The 23,827-nt window shown below is 49.6% G+C and overlaps 1 protein-coding gene across 1 annotated transcript; it reads right to left on the bottom strand.

Annotated features, from left to right (window-relative positions):
* Nucleotides 1-4,311: 4,311 nt before the first annotated feature.
* Nucleotides 4,312-12,052, bottom strand: DUSP12 (dual specificity phosphatase 12). Its single transcript, XM_065586631.1, has 6 exons — nucleotides 11,595-12,052; nucleotides 10,900-11,013; nucleotides 10,676-10,794; nucleotides 10,015-10,111; nucleotides 8,205-8,391; nucleotides 4,312-4,832 (listed from the first exon to the last, which is right to left on the bottom strand). Exons 1-6 carry the CDS (start codon nucleotides 12,035-12,037, stop codon nucleotides 4,671-4,673), a joined length of 1,122 nt encoding a protein of 373 aa, XP_065442703.1. The 5' UTR covers nucleotides 12,038-12,052; the 3' UTR covers nucleotides 4,312-4,670.
* Nucleotides 12,053-23,827: the final 11,775 nt, after the last annotated feature.

Below are 23,827 nucleotides of genomic sequence, written 5' to 3'. Positions count from 1 at the left end.
GAGCACTCAGGAATGGCTCCAGCAAAGGAGGTAGCTGCAGCTCCCCCCTCCTGCCCCCAGTGCAATTGCCCCTCCCCTGTCTGCCCCATTCATCCTCCCAAACCCCAGAGTGCAGCTCCCTCTCTCCCATCGTGCCCCACTCACCCCTCACCTTGGCTCCCAGGGGCATGCAACTGGGTAAGGGGGAGCACAATTGAAAAAGTTTGAGGAGCACTGCTGTAGAGTCATTCTCACTCTCTTCTGGCCTGATGTTCTACAGTAGAACAGTTTCAAGGGGAGAGACTAAGGGAGACCCACAACAGAATATCCCATAGGCCTGTAGTTATCCCATAGCACCCCCCAGAGAGGATTTGAACAGGGGTCTTCCACCTTTTTCCCCCATCAGGCAGATGGGGGAAGTGAACCTGGGTCTCCCAGATGAGTGCATTAACCACTAGGCAAAAAGTTAAGGGAGTGTTGGAATGATTATGCAGGGTACAACGAAGACACTAATAAAACCATAAAGGCTTTTAAGTCCAAAGGCCTAATGGTATTTTATACAATTGCTCTGAACATGCTTAAAAAGCCTAAATAATAGCAATTTAATACATCCAAACACTAACAAAACATTTATAAGCATTTGATCAAGATACTTACAAACACACCAAACCTAGACCCATATTGGGTAGTTTCAACATGGTCAGGCAGGTATTAGCAAAGCACTCTTTAACTATTACTTTTTATACCCGTTAACAAACAAGTGCTGTCATTACCAATTACTGACTTCAGTTAAAACCAATTTCAGACCAACTTCTAGTCTTAATTCAGATAAGATTTACAACCTCCTTTCTTTCTAAGGCCTTTCCTCCCTCATTCCTCCCCTCCTTTTTGCTGACCAACAGTTTTTCCCTTTGCACCTGGGTTCATATAGGCTTTAACACTGGTAGGTGGGTTGGGATGGGCCATGTTGGCTCATTTTAAAACATTCTTTTTGTCTTATTTAAAACCATCTGCAATCACTCTTATCAATCATAGGTCTTCTTTTTAGAAACTTCCCATTATCTCATTCTTTGAACCAGACTTCCTCCCTACTTTATTCCTTCTGACCGTAACTCATTATTTTCAAGGCCTTTCCTTCTACTTGGTAGTCAGGCCTATCTACATATATAGCTATACATATACCCCTCCTTAATCAAACTTAAGCTAACCTTAATTCTTTAATTTCATACCCTACAGGGATATATCACCACCACCTGCAAGAAACAGCTTAGGTGCCTAGTCCACCTGACACCAGGAGAAGGGGTTCCAGCTATAGATCACAAGCAGAGATGGATAACTAACTCCATGAGAGGAGTGGGGCAGGCCTTAGGACACACCCCTCTCCTCAACATCCCCTATTGACCAGTTTAGGTAGCTCCCCACCTAGAATCCACAAAAGCCAGCATGATATTTGCAGAAATCCATCTCTCCCCATTCATTGCCTAGACACCTAACTCTGGCTTTGTGGATCCCAATGTTGTTCCAGTGATTTTCTAGGTGCCTAAAAGTTAGACATTAAGTTCCTTTGTGGATCTGGCCCTTCATCCTCAAAAAAGCAAGAGAAGTTGTCTTTCAGCAGAGTAATGTGTTATAAGGACTCATCTCCTTTAGTAGTAGCCCATGGTAAACTTTATTCTCAGTACAGTGCAGAAGTCATAGAATTGGAAAGTACAGATGGTAAAGATCGGTTAGATTATCCAGCCTCTTTCTTGGAGACTGAAGCATTACAGGGAGGAAGACAACTGAGACACTCCCCCAGGACCGGATTAACTTTTTGTGGGCCCTGCACCAAACATATTTGTGGGCCCCCATGTGATTGTGATGGGCCCCTTCCAAGTGTGGGCCTGGTGTGACACCACCATTGATACCATAGTAAATGTAGTATTGCCGGGATGGGGATGAAAACATTTATTCAAAAACAAAATAAGATATTTGAAGCCACACTGAGACCTCCACTCAGCCCATAGAGAGCAAACTGGGCTAACATCAATGTACCCAGAATACCATTGAATTTGGTTTGTGTGGGAGAAGGTTGTTTGTTAGTTTTGTCTTTTTTCTTTAAAACACTCAGGGCCTGTTTGGGGCCCTGAACACAAGTCCTTAATTAGCACACGTATGAGACATATTAAGCCTGAATGTAACAGTCAGTGGTGTCGCACTTGCATCTCCACACCACCACCTCCTGCACCCCAAAGTTGTGTTTTGTAAATACATTTTTTGAAAGCTGCATTTTCTACTTTGGTACAATAATGTTTACAAATCTTTGGGGCGGAGTGTGGGGAGGAAAATTGCTGGTGCCCATCTTTTGCAGGGAGAAAGGGCCACTGAGAGAAAACACATACTTTACCACAAAGGCTACCACAGGGGTAGGCAACCTATGGCATGCGAGCTGATTTTCAGTGGCACTCACACTGCCCGGGTTCTGGCCACTGGTCCGGGGGACTCTGCATTTTAGTTTAATTTTAAATGAAGCTTCTTAAACATTTTAAAAACCTTATTTACTTTACATCCAACAATAGTTTAGTTATATATTATAGACTTATAGAAAGAGATCTTCTAAAAATGTTAAAATGTATTACTGGCACACGAAACCTTAAATTACAGTGAATAAATGAAGACTTGGCACACCACTTCTGAAAGGTTGCCGACCCCTGGGCTACCACAATCCAGCCTCCAGCTCTTACCCCAATCTTCACACCTGGGCTCTTCCCCCCGTCCCTCTTATTGTCCTCATCCCACACAACTAACCTTCTAACAAAGGCTCTCCTCAATCTCCCTGCTACTGCCCACCCCCACACACACTTTCACCCCAGGGCTGTCACTTCCCTCTTCTACTACCCCCACACACACTGAGCCAACCCCCACCTTCACCCAGCCTCTCCCCTCCCTCCCTCTCACCATCACACCAACCCCACCTTAACACCCTGCTTCTCCTACAGCCCCCACACGGAGTCACCGGCAGCTCCCCCATCGCACCCCAACTTGCCCCGCCTCCCCAAAACCGGGCTGCGCCCCCTCCCTGGAGTGCAGGGGGGCAGTTTCTGGGCATTCCCACTGGCAGGGGACACGGCAGCCAGCACTGACAAGCCCCACTGTCACTGCGCCCCCTGCTCCCAGGCACCACAGACAACCACTCCCCACCCTGAAGTGCAGGGTCGAGACAGTGCCCAGGAGCCCCTGGGCATCATGTTCACTGGGGGGCTGCCCCCAGCTCCCCACTGCCCCAGGAGAGTGAGATTCAGGGATGGGGGGAGCCAGGAGCTCCAAGAGGGAGGGGAATGCAGCAGGATTAGCCCCAGGAACCCAGTCCCTGCACCAGACCATTTCCTTGCTTGGGGTTTCTTTTAGGTCCGCTCGAACCACTTCAGCTGGGGTGGCTGGTAGCATGGTACGGGGCATTCTGGGACTAGTAGTGCAGCTGGCAGCGCAGGTCCCAGGGCCCCAGCGGAACACAGTGGTGTGCAAACTACAACCCCCAGCACACCCTGCAACACCCAGTCCCTTTTGCACATGCGCACTGCGCTCCCCAGGATGCTGAGCGTTTCAACTGGTGCTGGGAAGGTGCTGTCTCTTCACATTGCTGGGCTGTGGCAACCCTTTGTGGGCTCTTTCCAAGTGTGGACCTGGCACCACCAGAACCATTGTAAACCCAGTACTGCTCTCCCCCTGCTACCTATGAGGCCTGTGAAAAATTGTTCAGTGACTTGTTTAGTTTCCTGTTGCAACGTGGCATTCATAGAACATTGTCTCAACATCCATTTACTAACTTCACTTGAAAGAGTTCTTTGATCTAAATTAAACAAAAGTTGAAGAACCAACCTCAGAAGAGACCATCACCATGACTAAACAGTACATATACAGCACCTTCTATCCAGAGATCTCAAGTGATTTACAAAAAATGATCACCTCCCTTTTCCAGCTGAGGAAACTGGAGAGACTGGGGCAGAGGAGAAGTAGCTTACCACAGCCGCACACACAGTTTACAGAAGAGTGGAACAGAACTCCTCTTCCCCAATGCTGTGTTCTGGTCATAAGCCCATACCATACAGCATGCATTCCCTTTTCAGAACACTTCATAAACATCTGCCTTCACATAGGACCTTTGGAATTGGTCTTACAGAAATACGACTATGAAATGATAGCCCACAAGCAAAAGCCACATGCAGTCGTCTTTCTAAACTAAGGAGCCTTCACACCACCACTCTGGTTTCAAAATTTGCCTTTCTTGCTCTGTATTTACCGATGTCAAATGTGTTCCAACACTTTACCAAATATTTTGCATGACCATAGGCATGACTAGATGGAGTTTATTAGCACTTTACACTTGCAGGCTATACGATCAGCAATATTTCACCAATGGTTTTTTAAAAAGATGTCAGTGGATTTTTTCTATTAATTCATATGGCTCCCCAAATCTATGAAATACAAGAAGCCCCAAGAAGAGTCATCCAGCTCATCTTAAACAACTCTCTTGCACAGATGCACGTGTTCATAAACACTAGAAGCTTGTGCTACAATTGTATGTTCCGGTAGTGCCAAACTACCCTCATGCTAACAGAAAGAGGTGACTGCTGACCACAGCGACACACTATAACAGGCAACAGTTCTCAGAGAACCTCAGGGGAGTCACTAAAGCCAGCAAGCACCAGCATTCACGTTTTGGCAGTTTGGAATCCACAAACTGGCAGCGCTTTCATTTCATCCACCCGACTCTTGTGAATCTGGAAGGCAGGAGTCACCCAGCGGCCACACGAACACTGTTCACCACGCCAACTGAAGGAGCCCAACTTCGAAGTACATTTGGGGCACAGAAGCTGCAATAAACACAAGCAATCATATATAAGGCTCTTTCAAACAATTCACTTCTCAGACTTCAGGACTCGAACTCCTAGGAAGCAGCTACAGAGCCTGGGGCCACACCAACGGTTTCAGATTCCAAGGCTAGAAGGGACCATTGTGATCATCTAGTCTAACCTCCTGTATAACACAGACCACAGAACTTCCCCAAAATAATTAATAGAGCATATTGTTAAGGAAAACATCCAATATTTATTAAAAATCATCAGGGATGGAGAATCCACCATGACCCTTGGTAAGTTGTTCCAATGATTAATTACCCTCACTGTTAAATATTTACACCTTATTTCTAGTCTGAATTTGTCTAGCTTCAACTTCCAGCCAGTGGATCATGTTATAACTTTCTCTGCTAGACCAAAGAGCCCACTATTAAATATTTGTTCCCATGTAGGTACCTTAAATAATACTCAGGCAGCTCAGCACCGGTGCACCCGCCGCGAGGCGGGGGGGGGGGGGGGGGGGAAGGGGCTGCACTGCGGGAGCGGGGGGAGGCAGGCTGGCGGTGCGGGTGGCGGGAGCACGGAGAACACGGCCGGAGGACTCAGGAGGAGCACCGGGCGGCCATGCAGCCGGCCTGAGAGAAGCGGTGCTTTGAAGGGGAAACCACCACTTCTCTGCAGCTGCCCCTGCTCCTCCTGAGTCCTCTGCCCATGTTCACAGGGCCACATTCCGAAAGGGGCCTGGGGGGAGGGTTCCAGGGGAGTAGTTAGGGGCAGGGGCCGTCAGGGGACAGGGAAGGGGGGTTCGATGGGGTTGGGTCCCGGGGGGTGGTTAGGGACAGGGGGTCCCAGGAGGGGGCGGTCAGGGGACAGGGAGGGTTGGATGGGTCAGGGGTTCTGAGGGGAGCAGTCGGGGGGGGGGGGGAGTGGGAGGGGTAGGATAGGGCGCGGGGGGGCAGGCTGTTTGGGAGGCACAGCCTTCCCTACCCGGCCCTCCATACTGTTTTGCAACCCCGATGTGGCCCTCGGGCCAAAAAGTTTGCCCACCTCTGCTCTACATAGTAGAATGCAGTTGCATAAATAGAGAAACAAAAATAATTAAGTAAAGGCAAAGCTGGGATTCTAACGGATTTGGGGAGACAGAAGAAGGCTACTCCAGATGGCAGAAGCTACAGCAAAGAAGAATTTTGCATCTACAAAAGTGAAACTGTTTGAAATGACCGGGAGATGAAGGTCGCATATGAACACTAGTGGGGAGAGAACCTGAGTCCATTAGATAAGCCTGGGAAAGTGCACAGAAAGTTTGGAAGACAATAGGGAAAGTTTTATAAGTGAAATTGATCAGGAGCGCTTTATGGCTCATTTATTTATTTAGCATGTGCATAGTCGTCTAGCCAAGCGATGGTCTCTTCAGCGGCGTGATGCAGTTCTTCTAGGCCACCGCTGAACCTAGTCAGCAGGCATTCATCGACAACACACGTCACGGTCTGTGTTGCACGGCAGTTGCGCAAAGGGATGTCACGAAGGCCCCAGCGATACCGGATGACTGCAGAGACACCTTGCCTGGTCCGAAAACTGCTCAAAAGGGACCACTGGCAACGGGGCAGGTCAAAACCAAGTGGGCAAATTGTGGGGTTGGTGACGAGGGACTGGTTGGGAATTATAACAGATTCCATTCCTCTCGCCAGAGTGTTTCCGCCCTAACATCCTGGTGTGGCGGATGAGACCATAACGGGCGACGTGACGGCAAATGTGCAGCTGGTGGTTTAAAAAGGTCATTGTGCAGCAGCAGACTTGAGTTGGCACGTACTTTCTCCAGTAACTTTCCAGTGGCAACTTCTCGTCTGATACGAGGAGGAGCAATATTGCTCAGAACTGGAAGCCATCGGTGTGGAGTCGGATGCAGGGTGCCGGAGAGGATACTCGTGGCAGCACGTAACTGCGTATCTGCCAGTCTGGTGTGTGACGATCGACTCCAAACTGGTGCGCAGTATTCTGCCACCGAATACGAGGTGGCAAGAGCTGTTGTCCGCAAAGTTGAGCATGAGCACCCCATGACGAACCTGCCAGTTTGCTAAGAGTGTTGCACATCTTAACTTTAGCTGCTGTCTTCTTCGGGTGGGCATGGTAACTCAGTGTGCAGTCTAAGGTCACACCTAGATAGATCAGTTTTATTTCATGCTTCGCCTTCTGACCATTCAGTTCTTGTGTTGCACTGGCGTGATGAAGATGGAACAAACTGGAGACTGTTTTTATGACGCTTGGCTGGAGGCACCAAGTCTTACAGTAGTCAGCTAACTTTATCTTGTCCCAGTTTAAGGTGGCATCAAGCTCATGAAACGTCTGGGCCTGGGTACCGCCACAGATGTCATCTGCATAAATGAACTTTTGTGACTCCATTGTTGGCAGGTCACTGATGTAAAGGTTGAACAGGGTTGGAGAAAGCACAGAGCCCTGGGGTAACCCATTGCTCTATCGTCTCCAAGCACCCGTCTTCTCCCTCATGTGGACTCTGAACTGACTATTGCAGAGGAACAGTTCAACGATACCTGTGACCCAAGGTAGCAGGACCTGTGATACCTTCACGCGCAGGCCAGTGTACCGTACCGTATGCCACTGCTAGAGCGATGAAAACAGCACCTGTTTTCAAGTTTCTCTGGAAGCCATTTTCAACAAATGTAGAGTAAAGTAATCAAGTTTTTCTGGAATGTGGGAAGAACGAGGCAGCAGAACTGCACACATGGTGAAGTTGGGATTTTTGGGAGGGCAGAAGAGAGTTAGGAAGAATCTTCTGGCAGAAGTGGAGCTGAGAAAGCAGCAAACATATAGTTTAACTCAGCTTTGCAGTATTGTCATGAAGACCCACCAGTCCAGGCATCAAATCTACTTACCTGTCCTTAATTTTGGTGATAACAGAAAAAACCTAGATATGCTTGTTCAGCAAAACAACACACACAATCTCTAACAGGGTAAGTGAAATTCTGCAAGATTTCTCTAAAAACATCTCTGCTGCATAATCACAATATTACTCAACAGAGCTATTAAAAGGTGTCCTACGGCTTAATAAGCTATTGTCATGGAGGATACCTGAAGCAGAATCCCACTCTGGGTATCATCCTCCATCAGCTAGTGGCTATTTGGTGACCATTGTCATGTGGGAGCCCTAGAGCTGTAAGAAGTGGGAGAAGACGACATTTACAGCTTATTAATGAGCTTCAGAGGTGGTGGAGACTGAAAGGACTGTAGCTGTAACAGCAATGTTGCACGAGCAGTAAAACCAGGAGATTTAAGGAGTTTGGTCAGATGCACAGAATCATTAAAAAAAAAAAGTGAGAACATCTCTTAAGGGAGTTTCATAGATAAACAATGTGAAGTGCTTGCTCTCCTCACCTGTCCTTCCATCACTCCTAACAATACTGGCTCCATCCACTGTACAGGCTCAATGAAATAAGAGGTACATTTAACTCGACTGTCATTACGAAGCTGAGCAGGATCTGTAATCCTCTTGTGAGCAAACGCTGATGGTCCACTTCCTTCAGCATGGGCTAAAATGCTCGAACTACGAAAGAGGGAACGTCTATTCTTCAGAACAAAAGAGAGAAAGAAAGGCTGAAGATAACTGGACAACAGTGAAGTACAAGGCAATAGTAGCAGCAGCAAATGGATGGGGTTATACAGTGTAGATTTTCTTTTTTCATTTGAAGAGGTCAATGAAGGCTGTCCCTTTTTAGACTGCCTCCCGACCTCAGCAAATCCTATCATGCCTGCAGCCCTGGGCCTCTTTCCCACAGTTACACTTTGTTTCTTATGTAGTTACACCTCTACTCTGATATAATGCGGTCCTTGGGAGACAAAAAAAATCTCACCGCGTTATAGGTGAGACCACGTTATATCGAACTTGCTTTGCCCCCCCCCATTCCCTGACCGCCCCCTCCAGAGACCCCTGTCTCTAATCACCCCCAGGACCCCACCGCCTACTCAACCCCCCTGCTCCCTGTCCCCTGACTGCTCCAACCCCTATCCACACCTCCTGCCCCCTGACAGGCACTCACCAGCAGCAGAGCAACGTGGCCCCAGCCCGCTCCACTCCACTCCGCCACCTCCCAGCCGCATCGCTCTGCTTCCCACCGCCAGTGAGTGCGGGGAGGTTGGGGAAAGAACGCCCCCTGCACTCACCGGCAGCGGGAAGCGGACCGACGTGGTCCCAGCCCGCTCCACTTTCCTTGCCCCAGTCCCAGCCCCATTGCTGGGGTGGGGGGGGGGCGGGGAGAGGGGTGTTGGGGAAAGGTCCCGCACTCACCTGCGGCAGGAAGCGGAACGCCACGGCTGGGAGCTAGCGGAGTGGAGTGGGCTGGGGCCAGGTTGCTCCGCTTCCGCGCTGCCGGTGAGGATCCCTTCCCCCAAGCTACACAGCTGGGGCGAGGGAAGTGGAGCAGGCTGCTCCCGGTCCCCTGCTAATCCCCCAGGCCACTCTGGGACTGCGGGGCCCCCAAAATTGCCCCCACACACACACACAGCTCCTGCCTCCCTAGACCCACCACCTGTAGGGGGGGAGCCCCTGACCGCCCCCGAGACCCTCTGCCCCGGCCCTGCACCCTTAACACACTGCTCAGAGCAGCATGTCAGAGCTTTACCGTGTTGTATGCGAACCCATGTTATATCAGGTCATGTTATATCGGGGTAGAAGTGTACTTTTAGCAAACTCCTAGCTAATGAAACATGAGATCATCTAGGTACATGTGTCTGGGAACTGTACAGCTAGAAAATAGGAATCTCTCTTATTTCCAATGATTAAGAAAAAGAGGCCGAAACAAGACCAGACAACTGACCTACGGAGTAAAGAGGCTTCTTCGGGAGGAGAAGGGGGGGGTGTCAGATTTTGAACAGTTTCAATTTAGTAAACTCAGTTTTAGTTTTGATGTAAGCAGAAGCAACTTAAGTGAAGTTGCACCTACTTACAGAAGATGTACACTTAGCCCCAGAGGTTCAAAAGGACTTCAGAGCCTGAGAGGCATTTTATTCTTCATGATCACAAAACAAAGATTAGGCAAAGGAAAGTATCATGCGTACTTTTGATTCAAAGTTTTTCAAAGATTTATTCCTGTTCTGAAAGAGACAAACCCAATAAGCTACAAAGGCTATTTTCCTTACAACAGTTTATTTCAAAGTAACACTTTGTGAGAAATGAAAGGGTCCATACCGGCATTTTCTACACCTGTAGAGAACCTCACTGTTCAGAGTTTGACAAACGCTGGTTGGGTCAACTGCAAAGACTTCTCGTGGCAAGTCTTGCAGCTCTGCAGAGAGTGAATGATACAAATCTGTGAACTGGACTCAAACTTAATGACCTATTTATAATTAAAGCACTATGCCTTTGCCCCAGTCTTCACACTTCCTACCTTCCCCTTCCCTAGGAAGTTCCTAAGAGATGAGCCTCACCACTTAGTGCCTAAAAAGGGGAGTTGCACTGCGCTAATTACAAGAAGCTTTGTAGCTACAGATAGCATGTCTTGATCTTGTCCTGATGTACAGATGGCTCTCAGTGTACAAAACTTTATACACACAACATGCAGAGTTTTCAGACCATCGAGGTTTTTACATGCACAAATCACCATATTTGAGCACTAGCTGCTCTCAATTGCACTAGTATAAATCACTAGATTTGCCAAACCAAGCTAGATTAGAGCTAGCAGTGTGTAACTGAAAGGCTGATTCAGATAGTGCTAATATTTCAGTCCTGGAACTGGTATCTACCCTAGAAGAAATATAATATACCATCCTTCTGCAAGTTCAATAACTCTTAGCTACAATGGCTCTAGCTCCCCTGAATACACAGCACCTCAGACATTATCTTCACTCACCAGGATATTCCTCTGTAACTTTTTGCAAGCGATACTGTTTGTAAATGGTACTGCTCACATCAACTTTACAGCCCATTGTTTCATAGAGTTTCAGCTGCCACTCAAAACCTTCGTTCATTCTGGAACAATAGTGAAAATCAGAGGCACATTTCCTAGGCTATGGCGAACATACACATTAGTCCGCACAGGGACAGAAAGGAATCTTAACAGGGCAAAGAACTCACTTGGCATCTGATTTGATGGCTTTGATAGTGGCATAAGCCTCTTCGAAGGTGAGATTGTTGGTTTTCATTAAATACGCCGTTACTAAAGCAACACTTCGACTGACTCCAGCATGGCTGAAAGACAAAGAACTCTTTAGAATAAGATCATGAACAAAACTGGGGAAAATACACTAGGGGAATTAATTCACTTCAAGCCTCACTTTCATTTTTACTGATCTGTTTTGGGGGAAATTAATCTTTTTGCTGCACTTCTGGCTGCGGAGAACGTGAGCACGGCCTGGCAGGGGAGATGAAAACGGGATCACCTGTTCCTGAGACCGAGGTCACTGGGGGCAGTGCGGGGGGTTGGAGGGGGGGAGAGAAGAGAGAGGGGAAGGGTCCGACCACATCTCACTTCTTCAGGGACGCTGGAAAAATTTGCACAGTGGGGGAGTTGAGAGCCATTGAACCAAACTGTAAACCCAGTATATGATGAGAACCACTTCAAGCCAGAGGGTGCAGCCCCACCCCCCCAGTTCCAGCATCTCTGCACTCCTCCCCGGACAAAGGACTAAGGCGCTGCCAGCCCCGGTGCTAAGGCCCGTGCAAAGGGGCCTCGGACCAGCCCGGCAGCCACAGCTCAGCCCCCAGCCGCACAGTCCAGGGGTCCGACGCGGCCCTTCGGACATTGGGGGTCCCGGCCCCCCCGGGCTCACCATCGCACCAGGGCGGCACCGCCCCCCGCCCGGGCCGCGCTGAGGAAGGCGGCGCAGGAGTCGAGGTGGCTCAGCAGGTCGGTGCCGGGCTCGTCCCGCGCCGGGATATGCAGGGTCCGGATCCCCGCCACCGGGGGCGGCTCCTCCGCGTCCACCGAGAGCAGCGCCACCACCCCCGCCGCCTGCAGGGCCTCCGCGCCGGCCTCCGCGCCGCCCACAAACAGGCCAGGGAGCACCGGCACCATCCGGCCTCGCTCCCCGCTGTCAACGCCTGGAGCGCGGCGTGGCCCGGCCACCGGTCTGGCGGCTTCCGGTCTGCCCCTCCCCCCCACGGCCACCAGCAACACCGCCTCTTCCGGTCTGAGCCTCCCCACCAGTGCCACCACCAACATGGCGGCTTCCGGACGGCCCCTTCTCCCCACCATTGCCGCCACCACCAACATGGCGACTGCCGACCTGGCCCCTCCCCATCCTTGCCACCGATTCCCGCCTCCCAGGGCTTCGTTCAGCGCCGACAGCGAGACGTCCTTGGTTCTAAAGTGGAAACTGCCCCCTTGGTACCTGGGAAGCAGGGCGGGCTCCAGGGTTTTGGCCGCCCCAAGCAGCCAAAACAAAAAACAAAACAAAACAAAAAAGCCGCGATCCCAGGTGGTGTGAGGGACCGTCCGCCGAATTGCCGCTGAATACCTGGACGTGCCACCCCTCTCCAGAGCGGCCGTCCCAAGCACCTGCTTGAGAAGCTGGTGCCTGGAGCTGGCCCTACTGGGAAGAGCCTCTGTCCCCAGCCATCAATAGGGCAGTTTCCACCTTTTTCTCCTCTGGTTGTTGTTTGCGCACACACCTGTGCACTGGGATGGATGTGTACACAGCATGCGCACAAACACCAAAATGCACCCCCGCAGCCAAGTTGTGCATGTTCACACTGTATGTACAAACACATATAGACAAACACCCAGGGCCGGCTTTCAGCCGATTCAGCTGAATTGGGCCCCGCGCCTAAGAGGGCCCCGCAGCTGTTCACTTCCCCCCCAGCTCATTCCCCCCTCCTCCCCTTGTTCCTCCCCCTCCCCTGCTTCCTGTGAATCAGATGTTCGCGGGAAGTCTGAAAAGGGGCAGGCGGCGGCAGCAACAGGTGGGGGGGGGGGCGGCCCAGTCCGGCCCTGGCTGAGCGGCTCCAGCCCGGCACGGGCCCCGGGGTGCCGGCCGCGTCCCCAGCCGAGCAGTGCCGGCCAAGCACCCCCGGTCCGGCTCGGGCCCCACGGCTCCGGACCCGGACAAGCACCCCCGACCCGGCTCGGGCGCTGGCCCGAGCGGCCCCGGCCCAAGCCCCTCCGGCCCCGGCGGCTCTGGCTCGGGCCCCGGCGCGCCGGCTCGGGCCCTGGGCCGAGCGACTATGGCCTGGCCCTGGCCCCAGCGGCTCCGGCCCGGTCCCAAACCCCGCGACCCCAGCCCAAGCGGGGCCCCCAGGAGTCGGGCCCCGCTCTTGCTAAGGCCGGCCCTGCAAACACCACAGCTGAGCTGTGTGGACACACCATACCTGAGCACACAGGCACACACACCACCTTTGAGACCTGCATATACATACACACAAATGTGTAGACTCAACACCAAAACCAAGCTGCATGAGTGCCCTGCATGGAAACATATGACATAATAGAACAATGATTCTCAACCTTTCCAGACTACTGTACCCCTACTGTACCCCTTTCAGGAGTCTGATTTGTCTTGCATACCCCAAGTTTCACCTCACTTAAAAACTACTTGCTTACAACATCAGACATCAAAATACAAAGTGTCACAGCGCACTATTACTGAAAAATTGCTTCCTTTTTCATTTTGTCCATATGAAATTTTAGTTTGTACTGACTTCGCTAGTGCTTTTTATGTAGCCTGTTGTAAACCTAGGCAAATATCTAGATGAGTTAATGTATCCCCTGGAAGACCTCTGCGTACCCCCAGCGGTACGCGTACCCCTGGTTGAGAACCACTGACATAGAGAGATGCAATAAATTGGAACAGGCTAGGATTGGGGTGGCTGGGCAGGGACAGGACTCTGAGAAAAAGATTTTGCAAGGTCTGGGACTACACGAAAAAGAGTCAGATTCCAGAACTGAGTCAGTCTGATCTGTATGGGGGATCATGTGGTGGTCACGCCTACACTCTACACAGGAGAAGGAGGAAGACTCTTTCCACCCTTGGAGCTGCCAATAGCTACATGTTCCATGTGGGTCCAAGAAGCAGGAGCGCTCTTGTGTCAATACTAAAGAATCCCTGAAAGTTGTTTTCTTCTAGCACTAAAATGGGATTTTTTTTTTTATAATAAGGAAAACAGTATTACCCCTAACATTGCCCTGTCTCCTCTTCAATGCAGAGCATCTGCCTACCTTCCCCATCCGCTTCCTACCTGGCTTCCTGCTGTTTCAAAGCAAGAGTACACAGATCCTTACACCATGGAAATAGGGTGTTCCATCATCTGGGACTGGCTTTGGGAACAGAATGTCCTTTTTTGTTTTCAGGAAGAGTTTTCCTCACCCACTGTGCTCAGAGGTCAGCAACTAAGTTCTGAGGAGGTCTTGGGAGAATAAGAGCACCCAGAGTGCTTGGTCCCCATACTTGCTTTCCAAGCATACAAATAACAAAAATTTCAGCAGGGGGCAGGCTTGAGCTTGTCTTACTCTGAAAAGAAAATTCAGCCACTTACTGTATTACAGGTTTCAGGGTAGCAGCCGTGTTAGTCTGTATCCTCAAAAAGAACAGGAGTACTTGCATCCGAAGAAGTGGGTTGTAGCCCACGAAAGCTTATGTTCTAATAAATTTGTTAGTCTCTAAGGTGCCACAAGTACTCCTGTTCTTTTTACTGTATTACAATCTAATAACTGGGTTGGTTAGACCTGAATCAAGCCAAAATAGATCTGCATTAGCAACAAATCAAATGAACCAAGAAAAGACTCCTGTTTTTTTTTTTTAATATATCTCTGCGGGACACCTTTGAAGTTTTCTCACAAATTATCCCTAATTCTTAGCAAAGGCATCTCAGGGAACCCAGAACTGGTGCTGACAAAATGCATTGTACCTCACCTTTAAAGTAAGTTAACAAGTAAAGTTGTTGGAAGTTCCCAACGCAGCTATCTTTACAAGAAACAGACAACATATTCACTGTTGTATGCAGTGTTGTAGCCGTGTTGATCCCAGGATATTAGAGAAACAAGGTGGGTAAGGTAATATCTTTTATTGGACCCACTTCTGTCTCTCTCAGCAACCGAAGTTGGTCCAATAAAAGATACTACCTCACCCAGCTTGTCTCTCTAACATATTTACTGTCATATTTCACAGTCAGCTGGTCCTGGCTCAGAGTTTTCCCTCTTTATTGCAGGTCACTTTAGCTAGGTATGACGATCAATGCCTTGATATGCTGCTGCTTCCCTTTCAGAACCCACCTTAAGGGGCTCTGGGATTTTGTGAACATTTCTTCCCCGCTTGTATCCAGGCTACCAAAGCAGATCATATGAACATAAGAATGGCCATACTGTCCATCTATCCCAATATCCTGTCTTCTGACAGTGGCCAATGCCAGATGCCCCAGGGAATGAACAGAACAGCTAATCATCAAGTGATCCATCCCCTGTCACACATTCCCAGCTTCTGGAAACAGAGGCTAGGGACACCTATCCTGGCTAACAGCCATTGATGGACCTATCTTCCAGGAACTTATCTGATTCATTTTTTAACTCTGTTATAGTCTTGGCCTTCACAACATCCTCTGGCAAGGAATTCCACAGGTTGACTGTGTGTTGTGTGAAAAAATACATCCTTTTGTTTGTTTTAAACCTGCAGCCTATTAATTTCATTTAGTGACCCCTAGTTCTTGTGTTATGAGGAGTAAATAACACTTCCTTATTTACTTTCTCCACACCAGTCATGATTTTATAGACCTCTATCACATCCCCCCTTAGTCATCTCTTTTTCAAGGTGAAAAGTCTCAGTCTTATTAATTGGTCCTCATATGAAAGCCGTTCCATATCCCTAATCATTTTTGTTGCTCTTTTCTGAACCTTTTCCAAGTCCAATATATCTTTTTTCAGATGGGGCAACCACATCTGTACACAGTATTCAAGATATGGGCGTACCATGGATTTATATAGAGGTAATGTGATATTTTGTGTCATATTATCTATCCCTTTCTTAATGATTCCCAACATTCTGTTCGCTTTTTTGACTGCCGCTGCACATTGAGTGGATGTTTTCAGAGAACTATCCACAATGACTCTAAGATCTCTTTCTTTAGTGGTAACAGCTAATTTAGACCCCATCACTTTATAAGTATAGTTGGGATTATGTTTTCCAATGTGCATTACTTTGTATTTATCAACATTGAATGTCATCAGCCATTTTGTTGCCCAGTCACCCAGTTTTGAGAGATTCTTTTGTAGCTCTTCGCAGTCTGCTTGGGACTTAACTATCTTGCATACTTTTGTATCATCTCCAAATTTTGCCACCTCACTGTTTATCCCTTTTTCCAGATCATTTATGAATATGTTGAATAGGACTGGTCCCAGTACAGACCCCTGGGGGACACCACTGTTTATCTCTCTCAATTCTGAAAGCTGTCCATTTACTCCTACCACTTGTTTCCTATCTTTTAATTAGTTACCAATCCATGAGAGGATCTTCCCTCTTATGCCATGACAGCTTACTTTGCTTAAAAGCCTTTCATGAGGGACCTTGTCAAAGACTTTCTGAAAATCTAAATACACTATATCCACTGGATCCCCCTTGCCCAAATGCTTGTTGACCCCCTCAAAGAATTCTAATTGATTGCTGAGGCATGATTTCCCTTTACAAAAAACATGTTGACTTTTCTCCAACAAATTATGTTCATCTATGTGTCTGACAATTTTGTTCTTTACTATAGTTTCAACCAGGTTGCCTGGTACTGAAGTCAGGCTTATCGGCCTGTAATTGCTGGGATCACTTCTGAAGCCCTTTTTAAAAATTGGTGTCACATTAGCTATACTCCAGTCATTTGATACAGAAGCTGATTTAAATGATAGGCTACAAACTACAGTTAATAGTTCTGCAATTTCACATTTGAGTTCCATCAGAACTCTTGGGTGAATACTGTCTGGTCCTGGTGACTTATTATTGTTTAGTTTATCAATTTGTTCCAAAACCTCCTCTAATGACACCTCAATCTGCGACAGTTCCTCAGATTTGCCACCTAAAAAGAATGGCTCAGTCTCTCTCACATCCTCAGCTGTGAAGACCAATGCAAATAATTCATTTAGTTTCTCTGCAATGGCCTTATCGTCTTTGAGTGCTCCATTAGCATCTCGATCGTACAGTGGCCCTACTGGTTATAGCAGGCTTCCTGCTTCTGATGTATTTAAAAAAAATTTGCTATTACTTTTTGAGTCTTTGGTTAACTGTTCTTCAAATTCTTTTTAGGCCTTCCTAGTTATATTTTTACACTTCATTTACCAGTGTTTATGCTCCTTTCTATTTTCCTCACTAGGATTTAACTTCCACTTTTCAAAGGATGCCTTTTTGTCTCTCACTGCTTCTTTTACTTTGTTGTTTAACCACGGTGGTACTTTTTTGGTTCTCTTACTATGTTTTTTAATTTGGGGTATAAATTTAAGGTGAGCATCTATTATGATGTCCTTAAAAAGTTTCCATGCAGCTTGCAGAGATTTCACTTTTGGCACTGTACCTATTAATTTCTGTTTAACTAACATCTTCATTTTTTTAAATGCTACAGTGTTGGGCTGCTGTGGTGTTTTCCCCGCCACAAGGATGTTAAATGTAATTATATTATGGTCACTAATTCCTAAAGCCAGAGAGCACAGCAGGCTGGACTACCATGAAGATCTCCAGAGTGGAAAACAGTCAGTTTCCTGAATGGGCAGAGGATTATGGGATTTCTTATGGAAATCTTGGGTGGTTTAGCGAAGCTCTCTTGAAAAACATCCACAATCCCTGAATTATTAGCAGCAGTAGATAAAGCACTACAGGAGTTACTTATAACCAGTGCTTCTAAATAGTTACAGAAACAACTGTTTTTAGTGTGGATGTAGAGTTGTCAACTTTCTACTTGCACAAAACTGAACACCCTTGCCCTGTCCCTTCTCCAAGGCCCCGCCCATGCCCCACCCCTTCTCCGAGGCTCCACTCACTCATCCCCGCTCCCTCTGTCGCTCGCTCTCCCCACCCTCACTCACTAGCTCATTTTCACTGGGTTGGCTCAGGGGGCTGGGGTGTGGGAGGGGTTGAGGGCTCCAACTGAGGTCCGGGCTCTGGGTGGGGCCAGGGATGAGGGTTTGGAGTATTGGAGGGGGCTCTGGGATGAGGCAGGGGGTTGGGGTGTGGGAGGAGGTACAGGCTCTGGGCTGGGGGTGCAGATTCTGGGGTGGGGCCGTGGATGAGGGATTTGGGGTGCAGGAGGGGACTCTGGGCTGGGGCTGAGGGGTTCAGAGTGCGAGAGAAGGCTCTGGACTCGGGCAGGGGGTTGGGGTGCGAGGGGGTGTGAGGACTCTGGCTGGGGGTGCAGATCTGGGGTTGGGCTGGGGATGAGGGGCTTGGGGTGTAATAGGGTGCTCGGGGCTGGGATCAAGGGGTTCGGAGGGGGGAAAGGGGATTAGGGCTGGGACTGAGGCAGGGGGTTGGGGCCCAGGAGGGGGTCATTGGTGAAGGCTCCGGGCGGCGCTTACCTCAAGCAGCTCCCGGAAGCAGCAGCATGTCCCCCCTCTGGCTTCTATGCGGAGGTGTGGCCAAGCAGCTCTGTGCACTGCCCCGTCCCCGCAGCTCCCATTGGCCATGGTTCCCAGCCAATGGGAGCTGCGGGGGCGGCACTTGGGGCAAGAGCAGTGTGCGGAGCTCCCTGGCTGCCTCTGCATCTAGGAGCCAGAGGGGGGATATGCTTGCTGCTTTCCAGGAGCCGCACAGCACGGAGGCTAGCGGGGAGCCTGCCAGGCCCGCTGCGCAGCACCACCAACCGGACAGTCAACAGCCTGGTCAGCAGTGCTGACTGGAGTTGCCAGGATCCCTTTTTGACCAGGTGTTCTGGTCTAAAACCGGACACCTGGTCACCCTATGTGGATGGGCCCAAAGCTGCATCCACAGCTCCTTCTAGTATAATTTCTTGTATGAATGGTGTTCATCGATCTCTCTCTGTTAATTATGGGTCCCTTCTCCAAGATGAAACAATGCACAGAGTATATGGGGGTAGGGCTAGATACTGAAAACAACAAGATTTTGGGACACCGGGAGGATGGTGTATGTCTCTGGAAGGCCTCATTCAGAAGACAATCAAAAAAGCATGGATCAGCATGGCCTCTCCCAAAAGCTGTGTTGTGTCCAGGACTGTGGGTATAAAAAAACACAAAGAGAGCCATAGAGGAGACACAGTATTTGTGGGAGGAGCCATCTGACAGTCACTTTTCCATCAATTGTAGAAAATAAATGTTTCCTTGCCACTGCCTTTGATAGCAGTTATGTAAACAATACTGGTTAGACATCTGTGAGTACATTTCAAATTCTCTTTTTTCATTATACTAAAACCTTCTTTATTTCCATTTCACCTTTTCTATTTTAAATGGGAGATCTCTTCACTGTTCCTTCACTTTCCCTTAGCTCTTTGTTTTAATGCTTTGTTGTTTTACCATGTCTTTCTTGACAAGATAACGTTTTTTTTCTGCATTTATAGAACTCTTTGTGCTCCTGTAGGATGCAGGGTACTGTGTTATTTAGCAGAGTGCCACAGCTCTTCTCTCCAGCTGCCTTCCTTGCAATATTCATCAGGATATAGTAACAGGAGCCTGATGTTTTGGTTTATCAAATGACCTTGGCATTTCTTTCTCTCCTCTTCAGTCTGTGTCTGGGGTGCAGGACATGTGTAGAGTCTAACAAGGATTTTCCACAGATAGTATTTTTCTCTTCTGTCCAAGGATATTTTTGCTTAGGACACAGCCAGAAAACAGTAAAGTTTCTGTACCTGTGGCTAGAACAAAGGAGCTGTGGGGGCAGAAGAAGAAGCAATCTAGCTTAATGTTGCCAACTTTCACAATTTTATCATAAGTTTCACTAAATGTGGTGTTTCTTCTTAAATTCACAGTTCTTGAAGTCAAGTGATAACCTGAGAAATTTAAAGAATAAAGTATATTTCTAACTCTCCGGGTGGTAGAGAAAATCTTGAAAGCATGACCTTAGTGTATGCTAAAGGCTCAGAAACCAAAAGACAAGCAAAAAGAATTCAGTATTTATTACTTTTTAAAATATTGCCATTTTTGAACCAGTTGCATAATTTTTGAGGGCCTGATTCTTTATTTTTAAGTGCTTTGTGTTCAGTGATGAGCTGCCAAAATATTAACAACCGGTTCCCTACTCCTCACCCCAGGATGGGGTCGTGGGCCCCCCCCCGCTCCCCGGGACTCCTGCCCCATCCAACCCCCCACATTCCTTGATGCCCCCCCCCGGGTCCCCTGCCCCATCCACACCCCTTCCCTGTCCCCTGACTGCCCCCTGCTGCCCCATCCAACCCCTCCTCTCATTCCTGATGGCCCCCCGGGACCCCTGCCCCATCCAACCACCCCTTCTCCCTGTCCCCTGACCACCACCCCCGGAACCCCTGTCCCTGACTGCCCCCCACCGCCCCATCCAACCCCTGCTCCTTCCGGACTGCCCCCCGGGACCCTTGCCCCCATTCAAACCCCCTGTTCCCTGCGCTCTGACTGCCCCGACCCCTATCCACCCCTCCCATCCTCCTGAACTCCCCCGCCCTCTTCCAACACCTCCTCCCTGCTCCCTTACCACACTGCCTGGAGGTGGGAGCTGGGCCTGGGGCCAGAACCGCTCAGCCGAGGCCAGAGCCGCTTGGCTGGGGCCGGGGCCAGGCCGGAGCCAGTCAGCCAGGGCTGGGGCGCTCGGCCGGGGCTGGACCGAAGTCGCTTGGCCGGGGCTGGGCCACGCCGCTTGGCCGGGACCGGGCCGGGCTGGAGTCGCTCAGCTAGAGCAGGACTGGGCTGCACCATGCCTCCCTGGAGTCCTCCTCACCCCCCCCCACCCCCGCCACTTGTTTCTGAGCCCTCCCAGGCTTCCCGCGCGAACAGCTGATTCGCAGGAAGCAGGGGAGGGGGAGGAGAAGGGGGGCGGAGCGTTCAGGGGAGGAGGTGGAGGTGAGCTGGGGCTGGGGGCAGGGCAGGGAGCTGCCGGAGCTTTACCAGTTGTTAAATTTAAAAGCTCTTTTAGAACCGGTTGTCCCGCGTGGAACAACCGGTTCTAAAAGGGCTTCTAAATTTAACAACTGGTTCCTGCGAACCGGCTCCAGCTCACCACTGTTTGTGTTGGCATCATGGCTACTCAGCCTCAGGAAAATGAATTATCTATAAAAAGTTAGGAACCTCTCTAGATAAGATTAAAGGTCATGTTTTCTAGTCAATGTTGAGCTCATCATTAATCTCTCCTGATTGAGTGTCTGAGATTTGGAGCAGTGCAAGTTCCATTGTATATTACTGTGCACAACGGAATGGAAAGGTGAGCATAGGTGCCACAGACAGACTTAGCCTAAAGGCTCATAATTAAGGCAAGGATTTTTTCATGCATAATTTTAGTAAAAGCCATGGGCAAATCACGGGCAATAAAGAAAAATTCATAGAGCTCAGAGCTCCAGGGTCCCCCGCTGCCCGGGGCTTGGAGATGCAGGGTCCCCCTGCAGCCCCTGGGAGCTGCAGGGTTCTCACCGCCTGTGGGAGCCAGGAGCTCCAGGGTTCCCCCACCACCCCCGGTGGCTTAGAGCTCCTAAGGGTGGCCGGGAGTTGTGGGGTACCCCTGCTGCCTGTGGCGGCTCGGAGTTCCCAGGTCCCTACCACCTGCGGAGGCCAGGAGCTGCAGGGTTCCCCCACTGCCTGCGGTGGCTTGGAGCTCCAGGGGGCCCCCTGCCGCCTCTGGCAGCAGGTGTACCCTGCAGCTCCCAGCCCCCACAGGTGGTGGTGGGACCTTGCAGCTTCCAGCCACCGTGGGCTGAAGTCACAGAGGTCTCTGGAAGTCACGGATTCCATGACTTCCATCACCTCCGTGATAAAAATCGTAGCCTTACTCATAATTAAGGGTTAGATTTTGCCATCCTTTACTTCTATGAGTAGTCTTATGACCACAGTGGAACCACTCATATAAGTAAATACTGCTCAACATAAGGATTTATTAAACTAACCTTCTGGTAAAGCCTGGGAGCCTAGAGAACCAGTTTGAAAAACCTGAAGATACAGTACTCATACCCAGACTTGGTTTGAGAGCCACTGGGTTTAGATTAAAACAATTAATTGGAACCCAGAGGATCCTTTTCTCACTGTGTGCTATCCATCTGCCTTGCTGGAAATTAGGTACCAACTGGATTTTACACTTGAGCCAAGCTTTCCTAAGGGAATAACCCACCCAGAGAACCTGCTGGGAAATAAGAGTTGATTCTGCCCTAGGATCTATTTCATGATAGTCAGTGGGAGTTAATAAAGGCAGGGAAAAAATAAAAGTCTAAAAATCTCTCTTTTTAGACTGAAATTTTCCACATTTGGGGCCAATCTAAGGAGTGATTTTTTTGTATATGTTATATGTTTTTTTATATGTTATAAAATTGGTCCAGCTGCTTTGGCATTCAATTGGGCCTTATTCTCATTCACACTAAGGCCCTGTTATACTTGCCAGTGTAATGGGGCCTTAACATAAATGAGAATCTAGCCCAAATAACTCCTGAGAGGTCTTGTTTGAAACCCCCAAACTGAGTCCCATCGCTGAAGGTCAGTTGTTCTTCTGCTTAATTAAATTGCTGTTGCCGTCCTCTGGCTTATGCTAGTTTCTGTGCAATTGCTAAAGGTGAATAGCAAAATAGAAAATGGCAGTTAAACCTAGATTTCTGTGCTGAACAATCCCTGTTAACCAGACTATGGGTCTCAATCAGCAGTGAAATAAGATACAATCTAGAGACTGGGTTTCTTTAGGGATCATAACTTCTTTGGGTCAGAGGTTTGCAACCTACGATTCTATTTCAAGTTGAGGGGAAAAGCAGAAGCCTTTGTACAAGGACATGCCAGCCATCTCTGCTGCACACCATAACATTCAGAACTTTGCTGTGGCAGAAAAAATGGAACTTAAATCGTATTGCTCAGAAAGCACTGGCCCTTCCCACCTTAGGTAAGGATAGAACTTAGCACGCACATGCAAAATCCTTTGTTAACATGCAATTAAGAGTACAAGTGCTAGACATTACCCTGTGCTCCTTGTGCCCTTCAAGAACATGAGAATATAACAGTAAAAACATCATAGGTGTTACAGATCTAGTCAAGCTCCCCCTCTTGGACACTCCCTACACTGCTCTGAGGGGATCCAAATGATGAGTCCCCCGTGTGCTTTAAACCTCCAGAGTCTGAACAGAGTCCAGACACAAGACACTGCCCCTGGCTGGGGGTCCCTAGGCACACTCTTCGGGGCCAGATCCTCTATCTAGCTCCCCTTTTTGGCAGCTGATACCCCAGGGTCCAACTGCCCAACCCCAGGGCCGTCCTTAGGCATACACAGAATATGCAGCTGCATAGGGCACCACGTAATTTGGGGCACAAAATTTCATGGTGCCCTAGGCAGCGGAATGCTGCACATGCGGCACTGGCACCAACGGCCAGCCCCAGCCCCCAGCCAGTCCCCCTGCTCCGCTGCCCTGCCCCCATTCGACCCCTTCCCCCAAGCTCCCACCCCTGCTCCACCCCACCCCACCTCTTCCCACCCCTGCTCCGCCCCCACCCCGCCCCAATTCCACCCCTTCCCCAAGGCCCCTCTCCCGAGCGATGTGGCTCGCGGGATTAGCATGGGTACTGGAGCCGGCAGAAGGGGTCGGGCCTGCCCCCGCACTCACCAGCGGTGGCAGCGGGAAGCAGAGCGACCCAGCCACAGCCCACTTCACTCCACCAGCTCCCAGCCACATAGCTCCGCTTCCCGCTGCCGCTGCTGGTGAGTGCAGGGGTGGGCCTGACCCCTTCCTCCAAGCCCCCTCCCCCAAGCGACAGGGCTGGGAGTTGCGGGAGCAGAGCGGGCTGGGGCTGGGTTGCTCTGCTTCCCACTGCCATCAGTGAGTGCGGGTGGGGGGCGGGCCCAACTCCTGCTGCTGGCGCCAGGCTCCCCGGTAATCCGCCGTGCTGCCCTGGGCCTCCCTGCCCTGGGCCTCCATGCCCTACTGCTGCCCCCCACAGCTCCTG

The sequence above is a fragment of the Chrysemys picta genome, chromosome 1 (assembly GCF_011386835.1).
Source record: "Chrysemys picta bellii isolate R12L10 chromosome 1, ASM1138683v2, whole genome shotgun sequence".
Classification (NCBI taxonomy): domain Eukaryota; kingdom Metazoa; phylum Chordata; order Testudines; family Emydidae; genus Chrysemys; species Chrysemys picta.
The sequence above is the reverse complement of the archived record's forward strand: the minus strand, read 5'-3'. Positions and strand labels throughout refer to the sequence as shown.

What these genes read in the sequence shown, in the direction of transcription:
- DUSP12 (XM_065586631.1), bottom strand. Translation starts at nt 12,037, where the DNA reads ATGTTGGTGGTGGCGGCAATGGTGGGGAGAAGGGGCCGTCCGGAAGCC. An exon ending in GGTGCCGCCCTGGTGCGATG is followed by an intron (nt 11,014 to 11,594) that starts GTGAGCCCGGGG and finishes TTTGTCTTTCAG; the next exon opens with CCATGCTGGAGTCAGTCGAA. An exon ending in GCCATCAAATCAGATGCCAA is followed by an intron (nt 10,795 to 10,899) that starts GTGAGTTCTTTG and finishes CTATTGTTCCAG; the next exon opens with AATGAACGAAGGTTTTGAGT.